The sequence below is a fragment of the Ochotona curzoniae genome, unplaced genomic scaffold, assembly GCF_017591425.1.
Source record: "Ochotona curzoniae isolate NIBS_2020 unplaced genomic scaffold, NIBS_Ocur_1.0 scaffold_3223, whole genome shotgun sequence".
Lineage (NCBI taxonomy): Eukaryota > Metazoa > Chordata > Mammalia > Lagomorpha > Ochotonidae > Ochotona > Ochotona curzoniae.
In genome coordinates, this window is record NW_024467108.1 from 7,630,112 (window position 1) to 7,653,135 (window position 23,024).

Genomic DNA, 23,024 nt, shown 5'->3' on the forward strand with positions numbered 1-23,024 from the left:
GGCAGGGGGAAGCTGTTCCAAACAAAAGCAGCTAGACACATTTAAACACAAAATATCCTTTTATTTGTCAACGAAGGCTACACGGGGTCACTTCTGGTTTTTTCTTTTTTTTTTTTTTTGTTTCTTTTTCTAGAAGGTATCTACATCTGCATTTATTTACAGCCGTGTTGGTATTTACACAGTCAAGAATACAGTGTTAGAAACGCAAAAATGTTGAGAAAAAAAACTTCTCAAAATTAGTTCCAGACTTCAGGAAAACGATTTCCACGTGGTAAGGCCAGAGTCCCCAGGGTGGCTGGTCCCGAGGCAGCTTGCTGCCCAGGCCGCGGGCTCTGAAGTTCTCAGAACAACGGGCAGGTGTGGACACATGGGATTCCAGTGCTGGGTGAACATGGGGCCGCTGCCAGGTTCCTTCCACTCCACTTGTGCCAGGGGAGCCGCAGCCTGCTCAGGGTCGCTCCTCCCTTGGCAGTTCACCCTCAGAAGAAATCACATTGTCTTGGGACCAGGAAGTCACCCAGTCTCTTGCCTTTGGCATTCCACAAGGATCAAAAAATGCAAATGGGCCCCTAGGCAGGTCTCCCACTCCCCAGGGATGGGGAGATCTTCCACATTCCTGTTGCAGCTGAAGAGCTCGCCGCAGCCGGCTGGGGCAGCCCGGGACAAGAGGCTGGTTTTGAGAATGTAAAGGTTGGAGAGGATTGAGGCTCTGGCCTCTCCGTCACCTGAGCAATGAGTCTTTAAAATGAGTTTGCTGTTTTTGGAAGGTTAAACGCAAGGGCCCACCCCACCCCAGACTACAAAGTTAAGTTCTTTTTAAATCCCTTCCCCTCCAATAAAATATAGACAAGTGTATAAACTTGGCTGGGAAGGCGGTGCCTGTCATGGACAGAGGACTGAGGGCAGGAGGGTCCAGGGGCTCTACACTGAAGGAGGAGATAGTGGCTTCTCTCCGGCACCCCTCAGGAGGCAGGTCCCTGGCCAGGAGGAGAAGCCACCTCCTAGGCTAGCGGCTGCTGTGAAGGAAGGAGAATAGACTTGGCTGTGGACAGTGGGTGATTGACAGCCCCAAAGCAGAGGTCCCTGCGGCGGGCCAGCAGGCTCACTGCTGGCCGTAGGCACAAGGCTGCATTCTATTGGTTCACCTTGAAAACTTTCTCTTTGCATAAAGGAAATCCCTGCCAACTAGAATGGGGATACATAAAAGTCACAGCTGCAAAGGTCCTTGATTTTTTTTTTTAAATTATGATTCTCTGTTGTGTGCTCATAAAACACTGCCCAAGTTGCAGGCTAGCCCCAAGCCGCATGCTATAAGCATTGTTGGAACACACACACACTCCCATGCCATTCTCACCTACTGGATGCTTTCTGAGGGGCTGCTTCAAGTCCTCCCTCCCCACAAGGAAATCAGGCACTGGTGTGGTCCTTGGGCTAGTTCTCAGGGACCAACTCTGAGATGAGGGTCAGGGGCTGGCTGCATGGGGCTGCCTTGGCATCCCTCCCCACCCTTCTGTTGTGGTTGTTCCACCCTTCCTTCCAAGAGCACATCCCATAAGACACAAAGTTGAAGATCCCCAATGTTCTGTCCTAGGTGGTGGCAAAGGGGCTGAGGTGAGGGCCCCATCTGGCAGCTGTGGAGGGTAGCAGGTGGTAGAGGGGGAGAAGGCAGAAACTGTTCTAAAAGAAATCTCTTTCTAGGGACAGAAACCAAATATCCTGCAGAATTATGAGCCTGGGGCCAATTAGAGAGGGCTGGCCATTCTGATAAATGCACAGGTTTGAGCTTGGTGTGTGTCTAGAGGGACCAGGGCCATCATGGCAGATGAAAGGAACTCCGACTCACCCTCCCAGAACTGGGGCTGTTGACTTCAATAAGAGACTAGACGGAAGGGAGGGCCCGGGTCACCTGCCATTCCTAGTGAAAAGCCACTCAAGAGGACCAAAGTCAGACCAGCTCTAGGACAACAGAGGCAATGCTAAGCTCAGGTGCATGGTGCAGTCTGCCCCACATTGAAACCCCTTCTTTAAGGCTTGGGGATGCTTGAACTGCCGCCCACCATAGCTGGGTGTCATTGGTGTTCTGTAGCCTAGGAGAAACCTGAGATCCTCGCTGGTGCCCAACAATTCTTTGTGTTTTTGTTTCTTGGCAGATCACCGCTAATCCTTTGGGGACTGGGAATGGAGGGCCTGGGGGAAGGTGCAGCAAGATGGTCCCCTTGGGACTACATGCCGTCTTTGACCTCCCAGTAGACATTCCCTAGTGAGTCTTGACCTATGGCAGGTGGCCTGGATGAGGCTGGTCAACTAGGCCAGCAGACAGGAGAAGGACTTACCCAAGAGTCCTGTATATCAAGAGAACATTTTGAAAAGCTTAAGTCATTTTTGGATTTCAAAAAACAAAAACAAAAACCGCTTGTGTTCTTCGGGCCAGAATGTTTTCCTTCTCATCCAAGAGCCTTTGGTCATGCCAGGTGGAAGCACTGTGTGCAGCTCGTGCTGTGCACAGTGGACACGAGAGGCACGGTGTCCTGCCCAGAATAGCATTTGATCCAGGCGTCCTGGGCCACCAGTGGACACACAGGCCAAGGCACACTGTTGTGGCAGTGTGACTTTTTATTTATTTATTTTTATTTTTTGGAAACAGGAAGAGCACTTAGCGAAACACATCCTCTAATCCCAGTGGGATGACATAAGGCGAAATCTCCTCTCCCCTGGGGGAGCTTTGGTGGCCTCCCTCTGACAGGCAGAACCCAGACTACATGCTGCTCCATTCTCATGCAGTGAGAGACCTTCTTGGTTTCATTAACTCGTGTAATATTCTGAAGACTCCGTGAATAAGGCTATAAAGGTGCCATGAGCTTATCAGTCCAACAAGGTTTCCACGGGGAATAGCTCAGACTTGGAATTCATTTTCCACACTTAATGTAAATGTAACCCATAAAAGTTCCATTTTCTAAGAAGCTCAGCTCCAGAGGAAGCATTTGGCTTCTACCCATGTCTCCCAGAGCCTCCTGTGAGTGGGGATGATGATGGCCAACAGGTGGATAACCCCGGACCAGAACTCTCACACAAGGAGCTCCTCGGCCTTGTTGTGGCTCACCCCTGTCCCCAAAACTACCCCAGTTACTGATGTGGCCTTGCCCTGGGCACGCCCTCCAGGTTTGTCCAGTGACAGAGACAGCGGTGGCCTGGCCTGGCCTCCTGGAACTGCCCAACCCTGCCAGGGTGTGTCACGTTGGTTTTTTCCTTTCTCCCAAGCCTTCCAGACATGTAGGCAGGAGGGGGAAGGAGACTTCTCTGGGGGGAGCTGCTTGGAGACACTGCAGAGAGAGGATGTTCTGCACGCTCCCCTACCTTCTGCTGCTGCCCCCTGCATAGGCAGGCTCCCAGAGATGTCAGAGTTGCTCAGAAGGTGGCTTGGCACACCCCTTCCTCTCTTTGGCTGACTTTCTACCTTATGCATCTTTTCAGAATCAAAGGCCACCGGGCACCTCTCTCTCTAGCCCTGTACCCCTGTTTTCTCAGCAGTGGCCCCTTTGCAATGGAGGGAGACACCCAAAGCCATGGGGACAGGGCTTCCCCTGTTAAAGCAGGCTGGCATCTGCCACTACTGCCATCCTTTGCCACAGTAGCGTTTCCAGCCCTGGACAGGGTGCCCAGAGCTGGTTCTCACTTCTGGCTTTGGGAGAGAGGAGGTGAGGAACAGGGCACAGCATGAAGGATTATTCAATCATGGATGTCCTGGGGACGGTGGGGCTCCTAGCCCCAGGAGGTTCAATCACAGGATGTGGGGCAGGGTGTGGAGGGGTTGGGTGGGTGTCTGGAAGGACCCAGGAAACACTTTGTCTATCCCAGCATGAGAGTGGCACCGACAATGACACAGGATTTGCAGAAGGGGCAGGGGTCTCACTGAGCATCAACACAGAAAGCTTGGGCAGGAGGTGGGGGTAGCTTGATGGATGACATCATGAGACTCCCCTAGAGTCCTTTGGAGGTACAGCACCCGGAAATACAAATCCACCTTTTGTCTGCCAGAGCCTTGTCCAAGGGCCCTGGGTCCTTAGGGCCTGTTCCCCTCAGAAGGGGTGCGGCATTGGCCCACAGGTTTCCACACCCTGCACTCCTGCCCAAACGAAGCAGAAAGGGCTGCACACAAGACGAGTCAGCACAGACTTTCAAGTCCCACATAACATGCGGGACCTCGGGACATACGAGGGACACCCCCTTCCCCTGGAGATGGACCCCAAACAACAAGGAAGAATTCCTCAAGGAAAAAGGGGGACAAAAGACAATAGAGTTTTCATTGCGATCACACTACAGAAAAAAATACCTTCTGTTCTTTGCAAAAAAATGTGTGAAGGCCAAATTTGTGTTTTTTTTTTCTTTAAAAAAAAGGATGTTGCATGAATTACAATGCAACCAGTATCTTTTTTTTTCTCCGTTTTCTGCACTTGTTAAAAAAATGTTTTTGTTTTGTTTTTCTGAGTACAACACAGTCAGGTACGTGGCCACAAAAGAGTAGCTGTCTTTGGCAAGAAGTCCAGGCCTTGGCCCTCTCTGTCACCTTCGGCCCATCTCGCTCTGTCTCATGAAGTGGATGTTGTTGGCGCTGTCGGACAGTTCTGGGTACTGTTCGACGGAGATGACGAAGAAACCGTCGTAGCCCTGTACCCGCCCCGTGTTCAGCACCTGCTGCTTCTCCCCCTCGGTCCAGGCCCGTAGGCCTTCCTCCCCTTCCCGCAGTCGCTGCTGCTCACGGGCCCAGGCCTGGCGCACAGCCCTCTGCCGCGCCAGCTCCAGCACCCGCGCCTTCTCCTCGTCCACTGTCGTCCCATAGCGGGTGTTCAGGCACAGTGCCCCGTACTGGAGCTGGATGTCTGTGTAGCGTCTAGTCCTACCGTTGAGCATTGTGTTGATCTGGGACACGGTGACATTGACCCCGTTCTCCAGGGTTCGCTGCCCCCCGCTGAGGCCCAGGATGGCCAGGTCGCCTTCAGAAGGCCCCGTTTTCACAAAGTAGTGGGTGTCCACACCGCCGATGGTGAAGTGCAGGTTCTCCAGGTAGTGGGCATTGTTCAGGATGGCAGCCACCCTCCGCCCATCTTCGTTGGCCACGCTGATGATATCTGTGGTCACTCGGCCATCCTTCAGGGCAAACTTGACCCCCTTGCCAAAGACTGAGCCGCTGGAAGCAAATCTCTTGGTCTTGGGGCCCTGCTGGCAGCTGGTGATGCTAGAGCCATACAGCTGGTCAAAGCGTTCTAAGGTGACGAAGGCCTTGAGTTGCTTTTGCACTTCACACTGTACTCCGAGGATAGACTGATGAGGGAGGAGAGAGACAGAATGAGACAAAAAGGAAGAAACCCTGAGAATCAGCTGAGATGCCAGATCAGCTCTTCACTCAGTTCTTTACTGGTAGCTCTAGTGCTGACCACCGGCTGCCCACTTACCCCCTCCTCGCCCTCTCTTTAGACATTATCTGGGGACCATCTTCCTCTGTGCCAGGTCCTTTTCTGAACTCGCCAGGGATATAATGATGAACCCGACTATTATCCTTGCTCTCAAAGAACTCAGCACTTAGCAGGGCAAGTTAGAGAGGATGACAGCAATTGCCATCCAGCGTGATCGCCGGTGGTCTGAGAGAGGTGACAGCAGTGGCTCTCACTTGTATATCTTGTCATTTATCTTGTTGGATCGTCACAATAACATTAGATGACAGGTGCACTTCTGCAGAGACTAATGCTCAAAGATGTCCCTGGCCCCCGCACAGCTGCTAACAAGTCAACCCAGGTCTGGTGGGCTGTTCCGGATGCTCAAGGTCAAGGAGGAAGCTCCGCCCAGAAGTAAAGGAGAGGGGTGGGGAGGGTGGGACTTGAGTACAGGCTTGTGCTTGACCTGGGATCAGGAGGACCAAGAGGGGTGTGATGCAGAGGGAGGAATGGCAAGATGCCCTTTGAGCAAGAAGGCGACATGAGACAAAGAGTGGTCATTTATACAAGGGGACCTAACAAAGTCCGTGGAAAAGTCACAGAAAAACTGCACGAATCAAGATATTTTTGTAATAAAAGAAACTTCTGTATCAAATTAAATATTTTAAGAAGCTTATTTATTTGAAAGGTACACTGGCAAGGAGGTTGGGAGGGAGGAAGAGGGAAGAATCTTCCATGTACTGGTTCATTCCCCAAAGGCGCACAGTGGTGGGGGCTGGGCCAGGCTGATGTCAGAAGCCAGGAGCTCCATCTGCGTGTCCCATACAGCTGGCAGGGACCTATCTGGCTCATGCCTTCCAGAGTGGGCACTTACAGGAAGGGTGTGACTGGGAGCAGACCCCAGGCACTGTGACCTAGACCGTGGGAGTCCCAAGCAGCGACTTCCCTGCTTTGCCACACATCCATCCTGAAATCTACCTTTAAAGTGTGTTTGCATGGACTTCACCCCCTTTTAGAAGCCCTCTCACCCTGTTCTACTGAGCCCCACTGTGTATACACCTGCTTTTCTAAGAGGGTCTTTGCCCCACTGTGCCCCCTGGGGCCTTGGTCTTCTATTCACCAGGTCCTTCTCAGGGCTGAGGGTGCTCCACCAGGCTCCAGGACCTTATCAGCAACTCAGAGAACTGGCTTTAGAAACAGACCGATCGGCTTCTCGCTGAAATTAAGTCCTCTTTATAATTAATAGAACCCTGTCTGTGAACAATTATTTCCTAGAGTTTCACAAAAGCTGGAGTGCTCAACAACAAAGATCTCCGATGCTTGCCAAGGGCAGAAATCAATAATTCATTGACAGGCGAGACTGGCAAACAGGCAGGCTGAGATGGGGCTGTGTGGGAGAGCAGGAGAAGGGAGCCTGGGGGCGGGGAGGAGGAGCTGCACTGTTAGCAGCAGCAGCAGCAGCCCTTGCACGGAGGGAGGATGCTGGCAGTTCTGGGGCAGGCCCTGGGGTGGGGGCTGGGGTGTGTTGGAAAGAGGAGCCACTGTGTGATCTTGCAGGCTTGGGTACCTTTTGTTATTTTGTAGCCTAGGGGCAGTGATCTCCTTTTGAATAAGGTGGTTGGGTGGGTATGTGTGTGTAGGGAGGAGGGGAAGAGGCACCTAGCTCATCAGTGGCTATTTTTCCCTGCACCTGTGTGCTAGCTGGTATGAGTGGAAACCCAGGACTCAATGTCTGGGGGCACATCCTCCAGTGGAGAGAAAGGCAAGGCAATGGGTAGAATACAGTAAGGGGATGGCTCTGGCAGAGTCAGACACAACCCCCCGCTCTAGGGCCTGGGTGGGAGAAAGTCAGGCAGGCTGAGGGCTTTGGGAATCGGTCTGGAGTGAGGATCACCAGCAGCTTGTCACCTACTCTCCTGCTCAGCCTGCTGGCTCAGAGCTGGTCTCTCTGCCTGATGCATCCCTGGTTCCCTAGGCACTGCTCAGGGTCTAGCCCAGAGTCAGTTCCTCTGGCAGAATTTGTTAATGGAATGGGGGCAGGGGAGGCAGCAATTCATGAACAATGGCTACAACTGAGCAGGTGAGCTGAGATTGTTTTTAAGGACCTTTTCAGCTAGATGATACCAAGTTTTTGCATTAAGGGAGGCTGAGAGAAAGTAACTTCTTTCCGAGCACCTACAGCAGGCCAGTTACCAGACTTTGCAAGACAATACTAATGACAGGGTTAGACGGGCGACTCTAGCCTTGCCTTGTTACATAACACTATGAACACCTCTGGCACTTAATCTGTGAAATGGGAGCAGTAAGATCATGGGGAAATATTTGTGAACTACATGATGGAAAATCTAATATGGAGAACAACTGAGCAACTGTGCAACAGCCTCTGGCCAACATGCTAGAGGACTATAGGGCTTGAGTGTTCCCCAAAAGCTGGGGCCACCCCCTCCAAGGATGTCTGAACCGCCCCCTCTTCCCGGGGTAGAATGTACCTTGCTGTTGTCCCACTCCTGTGTTTTCATCTGTGTGTGGACGAGCTCGTAGGATGGCTCCATGGCGTCTGTGTCTGGCGGTGGATAGCCAGGGATCACGTTGTGCAGCTGGAATCCAAAGGTGAGCAGCCAGCTGTTGACATCTGGGCAGTGGAGAAGCAGAAAGACAACCCTAGAGTGAGTGTGTGGCCCTTGATGTGTCTGGCCCGTGGGAGCAGCCAGAGGTAGGCTGCAGTGAGTGTGAGGATAGCTGCTGGTGGGACAGGCACTTTGCAAGATGGCCACATGCTGTTCCTATGGCCCTGGGACCTAGGAACCCCTGCCTGGGGATATACCTGATGGACAGGAAACACGAGATCCTGGCCTTCTTGCCTCCTCTTCCTGTCTTATGCCATCCCCTGGTCCTCCAGCCACTTCTGCCCCCATTATCAATAGGGGAGAAAGGATAGTCAGTGACTGACTTTACCTAAATACAAACTTCCCTGACATAGTAGAGAAAGCCACTGCCATTGCCTGGGATTCTGGCATTCCATATGGGCATGGCTCCTCCACTTTCCATCTGTCTCCCTGCCAGTACACCTGGGAAAGCAGTGGAAATTGGAAGTGCTTGGAACCTTGCACCCATGTGGAAGACCTGGAAGAAGCTCCTGACTTTGGCCTGGTCCAGCTCTGGCCAGTGAGGCCCTCTTGGGAGTGAATCAGTATATAGAAGAGCTCTCTCCTCTCTGCTTTTATGTAAATCTTTCAAATAACTAAACAATGAAATAAATCAATCATTTCAAGAAAAAGAAGAAGTAACACACTTCATTTCCCCACCTCCCAAAGGGGATGGTGGGACTGTATGGCTTAACCTGGTACTCCACAATACTGGTCCCTTATTCAAACAAACAAACCAATCTCTGGAGCTGGTACTATGGCAGAATGGGTTCAGTTGTCATGTTTGAGGACAGCATGCCATATCAGAACATTCCATGTCAGGTTGAGTCCTGGCTGCTCTACTGCGCATCTAGCTTTCTGTCAATGTGCCTGAGAAGAAGAAGATGGCTCCAATCCTGGGGCCCCTGCCATCCATATGGGAGACCAAGATGGAGTTCCTGGCTCCTGGCTTGGACCTGCCTCAGACCTGGCCATTGCAATCTTTTGAGGAGTGAATCAGTGGTCAGAAGATCCCTTTCCCTGTCTCTCCCTCTCTGTTACATAAAAAAAAAAATATTAATACATTTTGAAAAAAAGGGCCAATAGTGTACACACTGCAGCTGTGCAGAATTTTTTTGGCTACCTTTCCAGCACTCAATTCTGTCTTCCCTTTGTACTCATGTAATTTTAGCTGACTCCATCTGGATCATGTGACCTAGGTCCAGCCAATCTGCAGTCTACCTCCCAGCCCTCGTGATTGCTCCATGTGACCTGTGCCAATCCAGCTGCATATGTCTCAGAACACTTGAATACATTTTTACAAGGTAAGATTTTGTTTTTTATTTTATTTTCACTGCTATTGTTTGATGTGAATGAGGCTGCATGCAGCCTACACAGAAGATAGCTGGTATGGTGGTCTAGAGGTTTCTTAATAGAGATTCAAATCTTTTATGTTACAACTTGACTATTCATACAAAAATCTCTGTTTTCCACATTACAGCTTTTCAAACAGTGGGGTATAATCTACTGTGCAGTCAACTGACTTTCTGCTATGAGTAGCATTTTTATTGAAATTGCACTAAGGAAATAAGAAGTTACCTCAGAACATTTGCAAAGAAATAGAATTAAAAGATAAATTCATTTTGGTATACTTTTGAAATCCACGTTTTTTTAAGTCATGAAAGTTTTCTTTAATCTTTTTGAAGCCCTCATTGTACTGCTTTCACGATGTTTGTACCAAAAAGAACTTCTTTCTGTTTCTTTTAAAATGCTGTTGAAACAGAGAAGAGAAAATGACACAGAGAGAGAGAGAGAGAGAGAGAGAGAGAGAGAATTTTCCATCTTTTGGTTCACTTCACAATAGCCAGGGCTGGGCCAAGCCGAAGCCAGGAGCCAGGTGTTCCATTCTGATCTCCCACCTGGGTGGCTGCGGCCCAAGTTCTTCAGCCATCACCTGCTGCCTCTCAGGATACACATTAGCAGGAGGCTAGAACTGGCAGCAAAGCCAGGACTTGCATTCAGGCCCTCTGATAGGGAGGTGGCATCCCACACAGTGTCTTAACTACTATACCCCTAAATTTCTCTTAATTCCATTTCCTTTCATTTTGTTTTATAGTGCCCTCACATGAGTGTGTCACATGTAAGTATTTCTTGCTAATCTTTTGTTTTACAGTCTTACTTTAGTGATGGAAAAATCATTTTTAAGAATTCTTTTATAAAATTTATTTTTATGTATTTGAGAGGCAGAGACAAAGAGGGAAAGAGATCTTCCATCCACTGGCTCACTCCCCAGATGGGCACAATGGCTGGGGCTGATTCAAGTTTAAGCCAGGAACCCTGGATTCCAGCTGGGTGTTTGGAAGCAGAGCCGACAGGACACAAAATAGTACTCTGGTATGCCTTTGCCAGTAACTTACTATGCTACAATGCCAGCGCCCCAATTTTATTGTGATGATGGGGGTCATCATTAAAGAAATGTGGGAAAAGCTGTCTTGGGGTGTGAACCCCCTGCCTGACTGCCCTATATATCCTCAGCCTGGGGTTGGCCTGCAGAGGCAGAGAATAATTCACTATTTGCTGGATTTAACCGATGAGAACATAGAACTCAAATGGCACGGAGACCTGCGGGCGCTTTGTGAAAAACTGGCACCCGAGAGCCCTGGCTTGGCGTCTGCTCCAAAGTCTCATTTGTGTGACACTGGGCACACCCCTCACAGGTAGGAGGTTCCACAGCTGCCTCTAGAACGAAGATGATGATGTCTCAGGGCTGTTGCTAAGTTTCGATGCAACCCCGTCTGCCAAGTGCCTGGCACAGTGTGTTGAGTCACGCATGGCAGTGCTATTCTGCAGGGAGACCATATGTCCACAGTGGGAAGTGAAAAAAAGTGGGGAGGGAGTAATAATATTTTGGCAAGCTGCAACTTTTTTTTTTTTTTTTTTTTTTGGTATAAAAGTACATTTCCCACTGCATCTTTTTTTTTTTTTTTCAGCTGCAGTCACCTGCCAAGGCATCTCACAGGAAACTCACTGAAGAGTGAGGCAGGGGGCGTACTTAAGGCAGACAGACGTAATGGAAATGTCATCTCAATCTGTCGGGTTTTTCTGGAGCTAGCAGCCAAGCCGAGCTCGGCAGACACTGTGAAACATCGTCACCGTCTTCATGTTTACCTCTCGGCCTGAGTATGTTTCCATCACACCTGAGCACCACCACCTTGTTCTCCCTTCTCCCCCATGCTTCAGTCCCCTGCTCCTCATGTTTGACAACCTGGAATTCTTCCCTGAACAAGAATCGTCCTATTGCTGCCAGCACACACAGGCCCACACAGCTTGCGACTCACAAAGCCACGGCCAAGAAGGTACTCCTTTGAGTGACATACGCTGCTGGCTCCGGGCTTGTGCATGCGCTGTTCCCACTCACCGTCATGCCTTACTCTTGCCACTGGATGACTATTGCTAATGGGTGGCCTATGGTCAGCTGCTCAGAGATGCCATCCCAGAAACCCCTGGACAGAGTCTTAGTGCCTAAGGCCTGGCTGTGCCAAGCCATGCGATCCCACTCATTCTGGACAGTGTCGGCCGGTCCCTGCTCTTGCACCTGGAAGTCCTGGAGGAGATGGCTCAGCTTTCTCTCCCCACTGCCTCCGAACATGGCTGCACAGAGGAGGCCCTTGGGGAAAAGAAGAGGTCTGACACTGAACGGGTGGCAGGAGGACTGTGTCATAGGGCACATGAACATGGAAGCAGCCAGGCACCTGCCATAAATGCTCGTATGTAAAAAGGCCCCTAGCCACTCTCACTCTCTAAAAATAGATTGTGGTTCTTACTTTTTTTTTCATTTTATTCAAAAGGCAAAGAGAAAAAGAGACAGACAGGCGGAGAGACACATGGAGAGAGATTTCTTCTGCTGGTTTATATCCTGAATGCCTGTACCACCTGGGGCTGCACCAAGCTGAAGCCAGGAGTCCAGCATTCCATCCAATCTCCCATGCAGATGGCAGGAACCCAGGTACCCCAGACATTTCCTGCTGTTCTCAGGGTGTACATTATCAGGAAGCTGGATCAAAAGCAGACCAACCCAGGCCTCAAACGAGTGACTCTTACCTGGGACAAACGTGTCCCTAAACAGTGATGTCAATATTGTGCCAGACATTCACATCTCCTCCTCTCCAGAATTCCTCTGTGGCTAACCTGGGAATAGCTGTTGGCTGGGAGGACCTGGACTGTTAGAGACTTCCCTGCTTATGGCACCTAAGGGGCACTTTATATTCCGGGTAGTTTTACAGAAGGGGAAGGCAAAGCTTGCTTCTTAAACCACAGGGCTAAGGGACAGGGAGCCCCCAGGAGCAGGCACCATGCTGGGCTTCTTACTGGAGGCCTCTGAATCCCCATCCTCATTCCTGCCACCACCCTGCTGACCTGGCACTTGTTCCTCTTTGTCACATCACTTCTTGGCTCTGCCAAGCCACTCCCTGTCCTCTTTGGACTGAATATTGTTTTGGTCTCCCATTGTATCTCAGCTCTTGACTTCTCAGCTATGCACTTGTCTCCAGGTTTTTGTTTTTTGTATTTTAGGGGTTGCTCTAGGGCTTCTAATACGCATATTTCATGTATCAGAGTCAAGGTGGGATTCTGAATTTTAAGATCAGGAACTGGAATTTGGGACAATTGAATAATGAGTGTAACATCATATCTTAGAATTAGTGGATCCTTCCTTCTGTCCTGACACCAGTGTCTGAATTTCCAATCATCACAAACCATCACTTTGATTTATCTATTTGGTCTGTGTCTTAACCCAACTTTTCAGGAGTTCATGGCCAGTTCAATCTCTATGGTCAGGAACTGCTAAAGGGAGGTATTACAACTTCATGGTGAAAAAATGAAAGTTAGTCTAGTAAGTCTTAGAAATAGTAAATATAGCAAATAGTTCTTGTTATTATAGGACTTCTCAGAGCCTTCCAGAAACTGAAATGCTTTGTAAAAATTTAGAAATGGTAACAACAGCCCTATCAAATACATTTCTTGCCAGAGTCATTTTTTTTTCTCCTCCTGGACTATTTGCTGAATCCATGATTTTTCAAACACATACTGGAGAATTCTGTTCTTGGGAGAGGTTGATGTTTCCCAACACCCCAAACCACCTTTCTCCAGGCAGAGATCCCATCAGACAGCTGGAGCCATGGGGTAGCTCTCCCTACCCCCCAGTCCTGAGGGTGACCCACTCCTGCTCACCTGTCATAAAGCACTTGATGTCCTGGGAATTGCTGATAGGGTTGTTGTTTTTGAACATGTAGAGGTTGAAGGGCATGATGTTGCTGCTGCTCAGGTGCTTCCAGAGCTCGTGGTCCGGGCTGGTCCAGCGTCCAGCCAGCACGTCGTAGTCCCGGCGGCCCATGTGCACGAGCTTGGTGAGTGGATCGTAGAGACCACCGTGGTAGCCGATGATGATCTGGAAGTGGGGGTTGGTGTCCATGTAGATCTCCCCATAGGCTGTGTACAGGATCTGCTTGATCATCAGTCCCGTGCCGCTGAAGACTGCAAGGGGCGTGCCAATGTTGTCGCAAGCAATATAAAACTCATCGCCACTGCTCAGCTCCATGGCAAAGAGGTGGCCCTGTAGGTCATAGTAGAGTGAGGTGATCTCTGAGCTGGAGTGGTTGTAGAGGTGGGTGACCTTGGTGGGGTTCGTCAGGTCTGCATAGAAGAACTGCAGATGGTGGCTGTGGCTGCTCTTGCTGGACACCCGGCGGCCCAGGCCATCGTAGCGGTACCTGACGCTCCAGCCACTGGCCCGATTGTAGGCCTTCATGAGCAGACCTGCTGAATTGTACTCGAAGACATCGCCACCCCGCTGCCTCAGGAAGCCATCTTCATCCATCTTGTACTGCACATCACCTAGCCTGGTGATGCGATCCCGGAGGTCATACCGCAGTGGGGTGAGTCGGGCACTGTTGCCCGGGCTCAGCAGGTGCAGGTTTCCGTTGAGGTCATAGCTGTAGCGCCAGAGTGGTTTGTCATTGATGGAGACCGTCTGCAGCTGCCCATCGGCATCATACTCGTAGGAGTAGCGGGTGGTGTTTGCGTAGGGTCCCACCTTTAGCTCCTTCTTCACCACCCGCCCCATGTTGTCATACTGGACAGTCATCCAGTACATGAGTGAGCGGAAGATCTCATACTGCACCTCCTTCATCCGGCCATAAGCATCGAAGTGTTTTGTGTGGGTCATAACTGCTGTGGTGATGATCTGGTTGATGTCATAGTAGATGACGCCGAATTTCCCAAACTGCTCTGTCTTGCCGGACACATCATCATAGCGGTAGAGGTCGATGGGCAGTGGTGTCTCATTGATCACAGCCTGCATGCTTGTCACCCGGAAGCTGTTGTCATAGTTGTAGTCGAAGCGGGCATTGACCATACCCTCCTCGGTGAAGCGGAAGATCTGCCGGTCAATCAGGGGCCCGATCTGTCGGTAGCGGATGGTGCAGGTGAAGCCTTCGTTCTGCAGGTTGATGGTCTTCAGCATGCCCGCTGTCTCATCATAGGTGAAGCTCACCTTGGTGGTGTCGTATAGGGTCTCAGCCAGCTTTGACAGCTTCCCATACTTGTAGATCACCCTGCGGCCGGTGCCCAGGTAGAAGGTGTGGAGCAGGTGCCCATCCTCCGTGAAGTCCTGGATGACCGAAGCATTGCCCTCGGGGGGCTGGTAGATGTTCCTGTAGTAACCCACAGAGCGGATGGTCTCCAGTGTCTGCCGGGCCACATTGGGCATTGTCACGGATGACAGGCGGTCATTCTTGTCAAACTCGAAGATATACTGTCGCTGGCTGTGCAGCAGCAGCACCATGGACTGCAGGGCGAGGAGAAGCATGAGGTGAGTGAGGGAGAAAGGGCCTATGTGTCTAAGTCATGTCCCAGCCAGAGCTTCCCACACCAGGGCACCACAGGAGGCTGCCAATGGGGCCAGGAGGAGGTCTGCTCTCTCCTTGGCATTGGACCACTGAGGCCCTGTGCCAGCCCTGGGGTGGGAAACATTGTGATGACAGGAGTGGGAAAGCCTGGTTTATAACAAAGGGTTCATTGCATGGCCCTGGGAAGGTGCTTTCTCTCCCTGAGTTTGGTTATGCATAGTGCTGGATGACCTCCAGGGTCTCTCTTTCCTCTCCTTCCTCTCTTTCTCTTTCCCTTCCTCTCTCTCTTCTTGTCTCAGCACCACCACAGAACATCACTCTCCAAGAGCCTTACCCAGCACAAGGGAGGGGAGACCTATACACAGCAAACAGAGCCTGGGTCCTGGGCAGGTGCCCAGATGCAAGTCAGCAGAGACCAAACCTTGGGGCATCAGGCCTCCAAGTACCATTTGCTGCTGTCTGGGGTTGACCTGTGGTTTGAGGTTGTCTCTGATCCTCAGCTTTCCCAGTTTCTGAGATGAAATTAACCCTGTCCTGAAGAAGGGATGCACTAAGCCCACACCCCACACTGCAGGCTCAGGGTTAAGCACCTCCCCTCATAAGTACCAATCTCTGGACTCCAAGTCCTGTTCTGCAAGTTTGGTTGTATTTAGGCCTGATATCATCTCCATCCTAACAGGCAGGACTATTGTGCCACCTGCCACACCATCACCAAGGCTCATTCAGATGGCTGCCTGGAAACCCTGGGCCCTCCAAGGCAGATTTTCTAGAACATTTCAGCTGGGGAAAACACAGATCAGATCCACTCTACTGAGGTGGCCTGGCCCCAGCCATGGGTTGAGTCACCATGATGAACCTGTGTGGCAAGGCAAGCGATGGAGGGAGATGGCCACTTGCCTTCTCTAAGTATGTGTAGCTCCATGTCTTCCCATCGGCAAAGATTCTGGATGTGATGCGGCCCGCCTGGTCATATTCCATTCTCTCCGACATGATGCCCCGTTGGATGCCGGCAATGTGGCCCCCAGGGGAGTATGTGACATTGACACCATTCAACCTGCTGCTTGGCGACCAAAGGCTGGGCCGCCCTGCCTGGTCATACAGGATCCGAAGCGTGAACTTGCGGTGGTCATCATAGATCTTCTCTGTGCGTGTCACACGGTCGAAGTCCAGGGACAGGAGGTTCCGGTTGTGAACCTGGAGAGAGCAATAAGGGAAGAAGGAGAAAATTCGTTTGTACAATGTTGTGCATTCTGAGTTGAATGGCTTGTGTGGCTCTCAGCTGAACCCAGCACCCCTGACAGGGGTTTGAGTTCTGGCTCTGTCATTTGTCAGCTGCGTCATCTGTCAGGTGGGAAGAGTAATACCATTCATACACGGCTGTGAGGAGGACACTGGCAATGCAAATGTTGTGCAAGCAAATCGTAGCTGAGACTCAAGAGGGTCTGTGTGATCCAGCTGTGGGATCCTTCTTGCAATAACACAGACAAGAAGGCAGATGCTGGCTCACCTGCTCGGCACCTGACTCACGCACCTATTCTGAGACAGACACTGTGAAGACTTGACACCAGGGAGACCAAACCCAAGGACAAGAAGGTATTTACTCTGGGTCTTCTGGTTGTTGTGTGACCAAGGCTGGCCTTGGAGCTCATGATGGCAACAGGCCAACACCCAGGGGTCCTCAGGGCCAGCCACGCATTTCTGGGGGTTCTGGACTTTCTCTGCCCTGGGATGCTCTTCTGCCTCCCTCTACTCTTGGAACATCTTCTTCCTTTTCCCAGAGGTTCTAGGCAGTGAGGCAGGGTAGGGGTCAGGGGCACTGCAGTCTGGGGTGGCTGCTCTGGCTGTGGGGTTAACTGCTGGTTTTGGGGGACCTTGTTCCCACCTCCAGGATGGACAGCTCTTTGAGGAGCCTCTACCTGCGCTGCTAGGTCAGGACACAACTTAATTTCTTTGCAATTCAAAATGACAGGTTTCTACAGGCCAGCAGGAAGCCAGGGCTGTCACATTTCAATATGGAAATACAACTCAGGGGCCTGTTGTTGTGTTCAGTGCTGCCCCTTGGCACTAGCAGCTGGCAAAAACTGCCTGCTACCCTCAAGCAAAAACACGGATCTTCTCTCATTGGTGCCTTTTGAGGGGGATGAAGGCATATTATCTTCCACTACCCACTGGCTAAAAGTTGTAATTTTTTTAAAAAAGGTTTATTTTTTATTGGAAAGGCAGATATACAGAGAGAAGGAGAGACAAAGAGGAAGATCTTCCATCTGATGGTTCACTCCCCAAGCAGCCATACGGCTGGAACTGAGCCAATCTGAAGCCAGGAGCCTGGAGCTCTTCCAGGTCTCCCACACAGGTGCAGGGTCCCAAGGCTTTGAGCCATCTTCGGCTGCTTTTTCAGGCTACAAGCAGGGAGCTGGATGGGAAGTGGGGCAGCTGGGATTAAGCCTGAGTCCCATATGGGATCCTGGTGCGTTCAAGGTGAGGACTTTAGCCACTAGGTCACTGCACTGGGCCCTAAAAATTGTAATTTTAAAAACTATTTCTTTATTTATTTTGAAAGCCACAGCTAGAGAGGGCTATCTTCCATCTGTTGGTTTATTCTTCAGATGACTGTAATGGTCTGCACTTCTGTGCCATGGAAAAGCCAGGAGCCAGGAGCTTCTTTCAGGTCTCCCATGTGAGCAGCATGGTTCCCAAAGGACTTGGGTCATCCTCCTCCACTTTGCCCAGGCACATTAACAAGGAGCTGGGTTGGAAGTACAGCAGCTGGGACACAAACTGCTGCCTGTATGCAATGCTGGTAGTACAGGTGGTAGTTTTACCACAATGCTGATACCCAGTGGTTAAATGTGACAAGCAGTAAAGAAGGTCCACGAGGTAAGCAGAGAATTAAAGTCATGTGATGCAGAACGGCATGTGAAGCTGGAAGTAATGGAAGGCCTTCTGGGGCCCTGTGTGGTTAGCAAGAACAAAAGGGTCCAGGCCCAGGGATTCAGGCTCTCTGAGTGACTGTCCTTGGTGACCTTGGGTAGCGCCCCTCTTTCTCAGAGCCTCATCTTCCTCCTCTGGAAAGTGATAGAATTGTAAGCGCCTGAGAAACTGAAATGCTTTACATGGCAGGGGACTGGGCCCGGAGAAGGTCCCGGATCAATGACTGCAATCAGTGCCTTTAAACGGCAGTCAGCGATCAAGTTCATTCCTGGAGGCAGCGAGGGACGCGTGTCTTCCCCCCTGCTCCCCGGGCTCTCTCTGAGGCCTTGAAAATGAGGATTTCTAATGACGGTGCTGAGATGACGTTGGCCTGTTATAATCAGGTTGTCTTCCCTCGGGTAATCAAACACAACTGCAGAAGCACAAACAGCATGTGGCAGATAATTCTCGTGAAAACTCAGAGCCGTGGCAGCCTGAAGCTGCGTTGTCTGCAGACAAGGGCAAAGGGGGAGCCAGGGCTGCACTAACTATATAGTACCAGGGGTCTTGGTACAGTGCCTTCAGGTCCCCTGATACCTCCCCTGAGGGTGGCGCCTGCTGCCCCTCTGGTGTACCCTCTGCGGCAAAAATTAATAAAATTGAATTAAGCAGCTCACTGGGGACTCGCCTAATGCTTCCTGTGTTTGGCAGTGGCGGCAATGAGATTATTTTACATCTTTCTTTATTAAAACAAAAAAAAAGTTCCTAGCCGTATAAAAAATGAGCTCCATTAGTGGGAGGCATACTCAGCTAACGTTCTAATTCCACACACTGCCACCGTGGGTGGCCATTTATTTTGGGAGGACGTGGAGATGTGGCCAGCCAACTAGCACCCCATCCATCTTGGGGAGCCAGGACAGGGACCAATTAAAGTCTGGGAAACTCGGGGTCTGATGCACCTGGCAGAGCGGGAATCCTCCATCATCCTCTGGGTATCGACTGCTGGGCACCTGCAGCTGACAGTACCAGGAAAGGTGCTCCAAAGGGTTTATGAGGTTTCTGTAAGGGTGCCTGAGGCTCAGAGAAGGCGCTCAAGGCTACACACGTGGCTCAGCACGAGTGCAAGCCAGTTGCCAGCTCCCAGTGAGCACCCTGCCTTCTGGAGCATGGAGAATCTAGACAGGGCATTTAGCAAGGCCACCAAGGACAGAGACGGCCAGCCCTTCCCCTGGAAGCTCAAGGGAGGCTGTTTCCCAAACTCTAGTCACCAGAGTGTTTGGCAATGTCCATGGCTGTTCAGCAAACATAGCCAGCCTGGTTTTCCAGGTTCTAGTTGTGTGGCATCGGATAAGATGCTTCCTGTGTTTTTGCCTGTAGTGGATCTATTTCCTTGTCTTCTACACTGATTAGCATTATCTTTTCTGGACTTGGGTTGCCTTGTATGTAAAGCAGGAGCTTATATGAATTCTATGTGGAAGGGGAAAGAACTCCAGGGAGCCGGCTGTGCTGCTGTGAGGGCATTTCTGCGGCTGTGATCTGACTCAGTTCCATGTTGTCTCTCAGCTCAGTGACGGCCCACTGGGCACCTGACGTCTGCAGGATCTGGCATCATTAGGCACGGTATTTACTCCTCCTGTCACCTGTCCTTTCGTAGCTGGAGGCAAAGGAAGCAGGGCATAGGGTCGGACATTGTGGTGTGCTTGTTAAGCTGCCATTTGTAGCACCCACGTCCCATATGGATGTTCTACTTCGGATCCAGTTCCCTGCTAAATATCCAGATGGTCCAAGTGCTTGGGTCCCTGCACCCATGTGGGGTTCCTGGATAGAGTTCCAGGTTCTTGGTTTAGGCTTGGCCCAGTCCCAGCCATTGTGACCATATGGGAAGTGACCCAGTGGATGGAAGATCTCTTCTCTGTAACTTTGCCTTAGAAAAAAAAAACACCTTAAAAAAATTTAAATTACTAGAAAAGAGTCTGGGCAGCAGGTCCAAGGGCAGAGGCCACTGTCCATAGAAACATGAGCAATGAGGCAGAGGAGGTGCTGTTTCAGGCAGGGCTAGAGGGCCAGACCCAGGCAGGGCTCAGGGCCCAGGTAGCTCAGCTGGAGGCTGGGGCAGCTTAGCCTCGGGCAGCAGGGCAGCACTCCGCCAACCACAGCACCTGCACACAGGCTTGCAGTGAGGGAGGCTTTATGTCTTCCTTGTCCTGGTAGCAACCTGCTGGCACTGGGCTGTTCTTCCTGTTTTATGGTCAGTGAAGTGGGGCTTGAAGATGGCTGACTTGCCCAAGTTCCCTCCGGGATGACGAGGAACATGAGGATATTTGGCTCAGACTTGGCTGACCTAGGAGCCAGCAATGTTTTCAGAGATGAAAACTACAATGATTTGCCCAGGCTGTCATGGCCTGAGCTTCAGGGACCCACTTCTCTAGAGGACACGGAGACCCCAGGCAGAGGCTGGGAAGCAGAGCTCATTTCTCCTGGCCCTCCCCCACCACCCCAGGATGCAGTCGCCCCCAGGAGATCTGCTTACCCGCAGCCGGCGCCCAAAGACAGTGACCTGGCCCCGAGCCTGCTCCTTGCGCTGCCGCCACTCCACGAGGTTGAGACCATTGTCAATGGGCAGGGTGACGTTCCTCTTGCCCACGGTGGGGTTCACGGTGCCCGCCAGCAGGTGGGGCTCCGTCTGCAGTGCCACCTCCATGCCATTGGCCAACAGCAGCCGCAGGGAGCCATCCGCCCCGATGTAGTAGCTGTTACGCACTTGGTCTGGGGGACAGGAGAGGCATATGCTGCTCAGGAGGTACAGGGATGGAGACACGGATGGACTGAAGTGTTGTCCATTCCAACTATGGAAGCAAATCACTACCCCCGAAGAAGACTAGGAAAGTCCAAAGGTAATTCCCAAAGTTTGTAGAAAAAGATTTATAGGACAAGTGGATTTGGATGCATCAATTCAGACCCATGCCTTTTTTTTTTCCCCATAAGACACATTTTCCATGAACTGTTTGATGATCCCTTGTAACTGGAGGTTATCTATAACCTCAGTACTGGCAAATTTCTTGGAAGTGTTTTCTCTTTTTTAATTTATAGATTATAGGATATTTCCCAGTGCAGTTCTAGCTTAATGCAGTTGTTTATGGAGTATCCCACTGGTCATTGTATTTTAGCGCCTCATTAAATATTTTGCATAAAATGCATTTTCATAACCGTATATACTATATTTAAGCAAATAGATTACTCAGTTTCTAGTTTTTCACATTCACAACCAACAGTACAGATAAATACACTAAGTGAGAGAATCAGCCACACAGACCACCTGTTTTACGAGTCCATTTACATGATGTGTCAAGAACAGGCCAATTTACAGAGACAGAAAGTAGATTACTGGCTGCCAAGTGCAAGGGGGATGTGGAGGGCTGGTGTGGAATTCCGTCCTGGGGTCATACAAAGGGTCCAGCATGAGGCAGTGGTGCTGGCTGTACAACTTGGTAAACATACAAAAAGTCATTGAGCAGTATAGTGTGTGAATATATCTAAATTCAAATAGTTTTAAAAAGTTAATATTTGCATTTTGGATTATTTAACCAAAATAGACCTGTGAGAGTAGGATTATCAGAGTCAAGGACTGAATGATTTTAAAGCTGTAAATAGATTCTAGGGTAACAAAGGCACAAAAATAGCCCCATTTGTAATCATTGGCAGAATGCCTCCCATATAAAATCAAAGAATCATATATATATATATACATATATATATATATAAAATCGTAATCTTTCTGTATATATGATCATCACCCTATATATGTGTATATAAACATATATACATAAATACTTTTCAAAATATGTATAATTTTAAAGTGTTTTAAATATTTCAATTGTGTCTTTACCCAGAAGAGACTACTGGGGACCAAAGTGAATTCCACCTGTAAAGTGTCCATGGAGTCCTCTTCTGGAGTCTCTATGTTTGCCTCTGATCTCTTCTACCATGCTTCCTCATCACTCCCTTTGTCTGCACTGCCCCTCACTCAGGTCCTTCCTCTGAGGCCTGGTTTAAATATCACCCCTTTCTAGATGTTTCTCTGTTCCTCTGGGCGAAGAACAGGCTGCCCTGTCTGCTCCCGAGCTGTAACAGGGGTCTCACTAGTGGCCTTGTAGTGATACGCATGAATGAACACATTCTCAGATATGTGAATGCTGACTGCACAGGGATCCAAATGACAGCTGCGGGGGCCAGGTTCTGTGGGCTCAGGTCCTGGTGCTCAGACCATGGCCATGTTTTTGTCCTGTCTGCCTCTGCCGCTTCAGCTGTGCACTGGGGAATCACAGCTGTGCTTCTGCACAATGACTTCCTATAGGGATGCCCGAGACTCGAGTGGGAAAATAGAAACCCAGAGTTGCCAGCATTGCTTGGCTCACAGGAAACGTGATGTCAAAGTTAGCTCACACTAGTTCCATGTGCTTGGCACCATGCTAGCTGCTGTCACACGTGCTTCTCACTGTGACTCTTCTGCCTGCCTCCCCAGTCTACACACCTGCTGCCTAGAGCCTTTCCAGTACCCATCGTAGTCTTCTAACATGGCAATATCCTCATTTCCTTAGATTAGCAGTTCAAAGAGTGGGTCACAGAACCTATTCAGACCCCAAATCCCTTTAGTTGTGACTTGGGACATGCTCCTGACCCTGCATTGCCCTCATGTGGGAAACAGATATAGGAACAACCCTGGTCTCATAGGCTTGCTGTGACAATTCAATCTGTGCATGAATGTAAGATGCTAAGCATACACTTTACAGTTAGTAAGTGTCCCCAAATATTAGTGATTACTGTTGCTATAATTGCATGTGTTCAGCAAATATTTGCTGGATTGAACTAGATACGCTCAGGTTACACTACACAGTAAGGTAGTAGCTTTCTGAGAAATGCTCACCAAACCTTCCCTGCTCAAATGGTTCAACCTAGCTCCTCTCTCATTCTTCCCTCCCCTCTGTCTCTTTCTACCTCCCCACCTTGTGCATATACACTGAACTCTAAAATCTGCTTCAAACCTGCTATGCATTATTCACCAACAATCTCTTTTGCTTCTTTTGAAGAAAGAGCCTGGGTCACTTTCTTTCTCTGAGTCGCTCCTCGCTGAATCCACATGTATTCATTACCAGGGC

The 23,024-nt window shown here is 50.2% G+C and overlaps 1 protein-coding gene across 4 annotated transcripts in view; it reads right to left on the reverse strand.

Annotated features, from left to right (window-relative positions):
• Window positions 1-3,824: 3,824 nt before the first annotated feature.
• TENM4 (teneurin transmembrane protein 4) overlaps window positions 3,825-23,024 on the reverse strand; it is a 356,529-nt gene continuing 337,329 nt past the window's right edge. For 3 of the 4 annotated variants that reach the window (XM_040963947.1, XM_040963948.1, XM_040963946.1), the window contains 5 exons: window positions 20,399-20,634; window positions 15,856-16,152; window positions 13,283-14,897; window positions 7,919-8,061; window positions 4,283-5,319 (listed from right to left, as the gene is read on the reverse strand). In XM_040963947.1, coding sequence (XP_040819881.1) covers window positions 4,561-5,319; window positions 7,919-8,061; window positions 13,283-14,897; window positions 15,856-16,152; window positions 20,399-20,634 — 3,050 coding nt within the window. In that variant the 3' untranslated portion in view covers window positions 4,283-4,560. Of the gene's footprint in view, window positions 5,320-7,918; window positions 8,062-13,282; window positions 14,898-15,855; window positions 16,153-20,398; window positions 20,635-23,024 lie in introns of all 4 variants that reach the window. The other variant, XM_040963945.1, reaches the window with a different exon arrangement.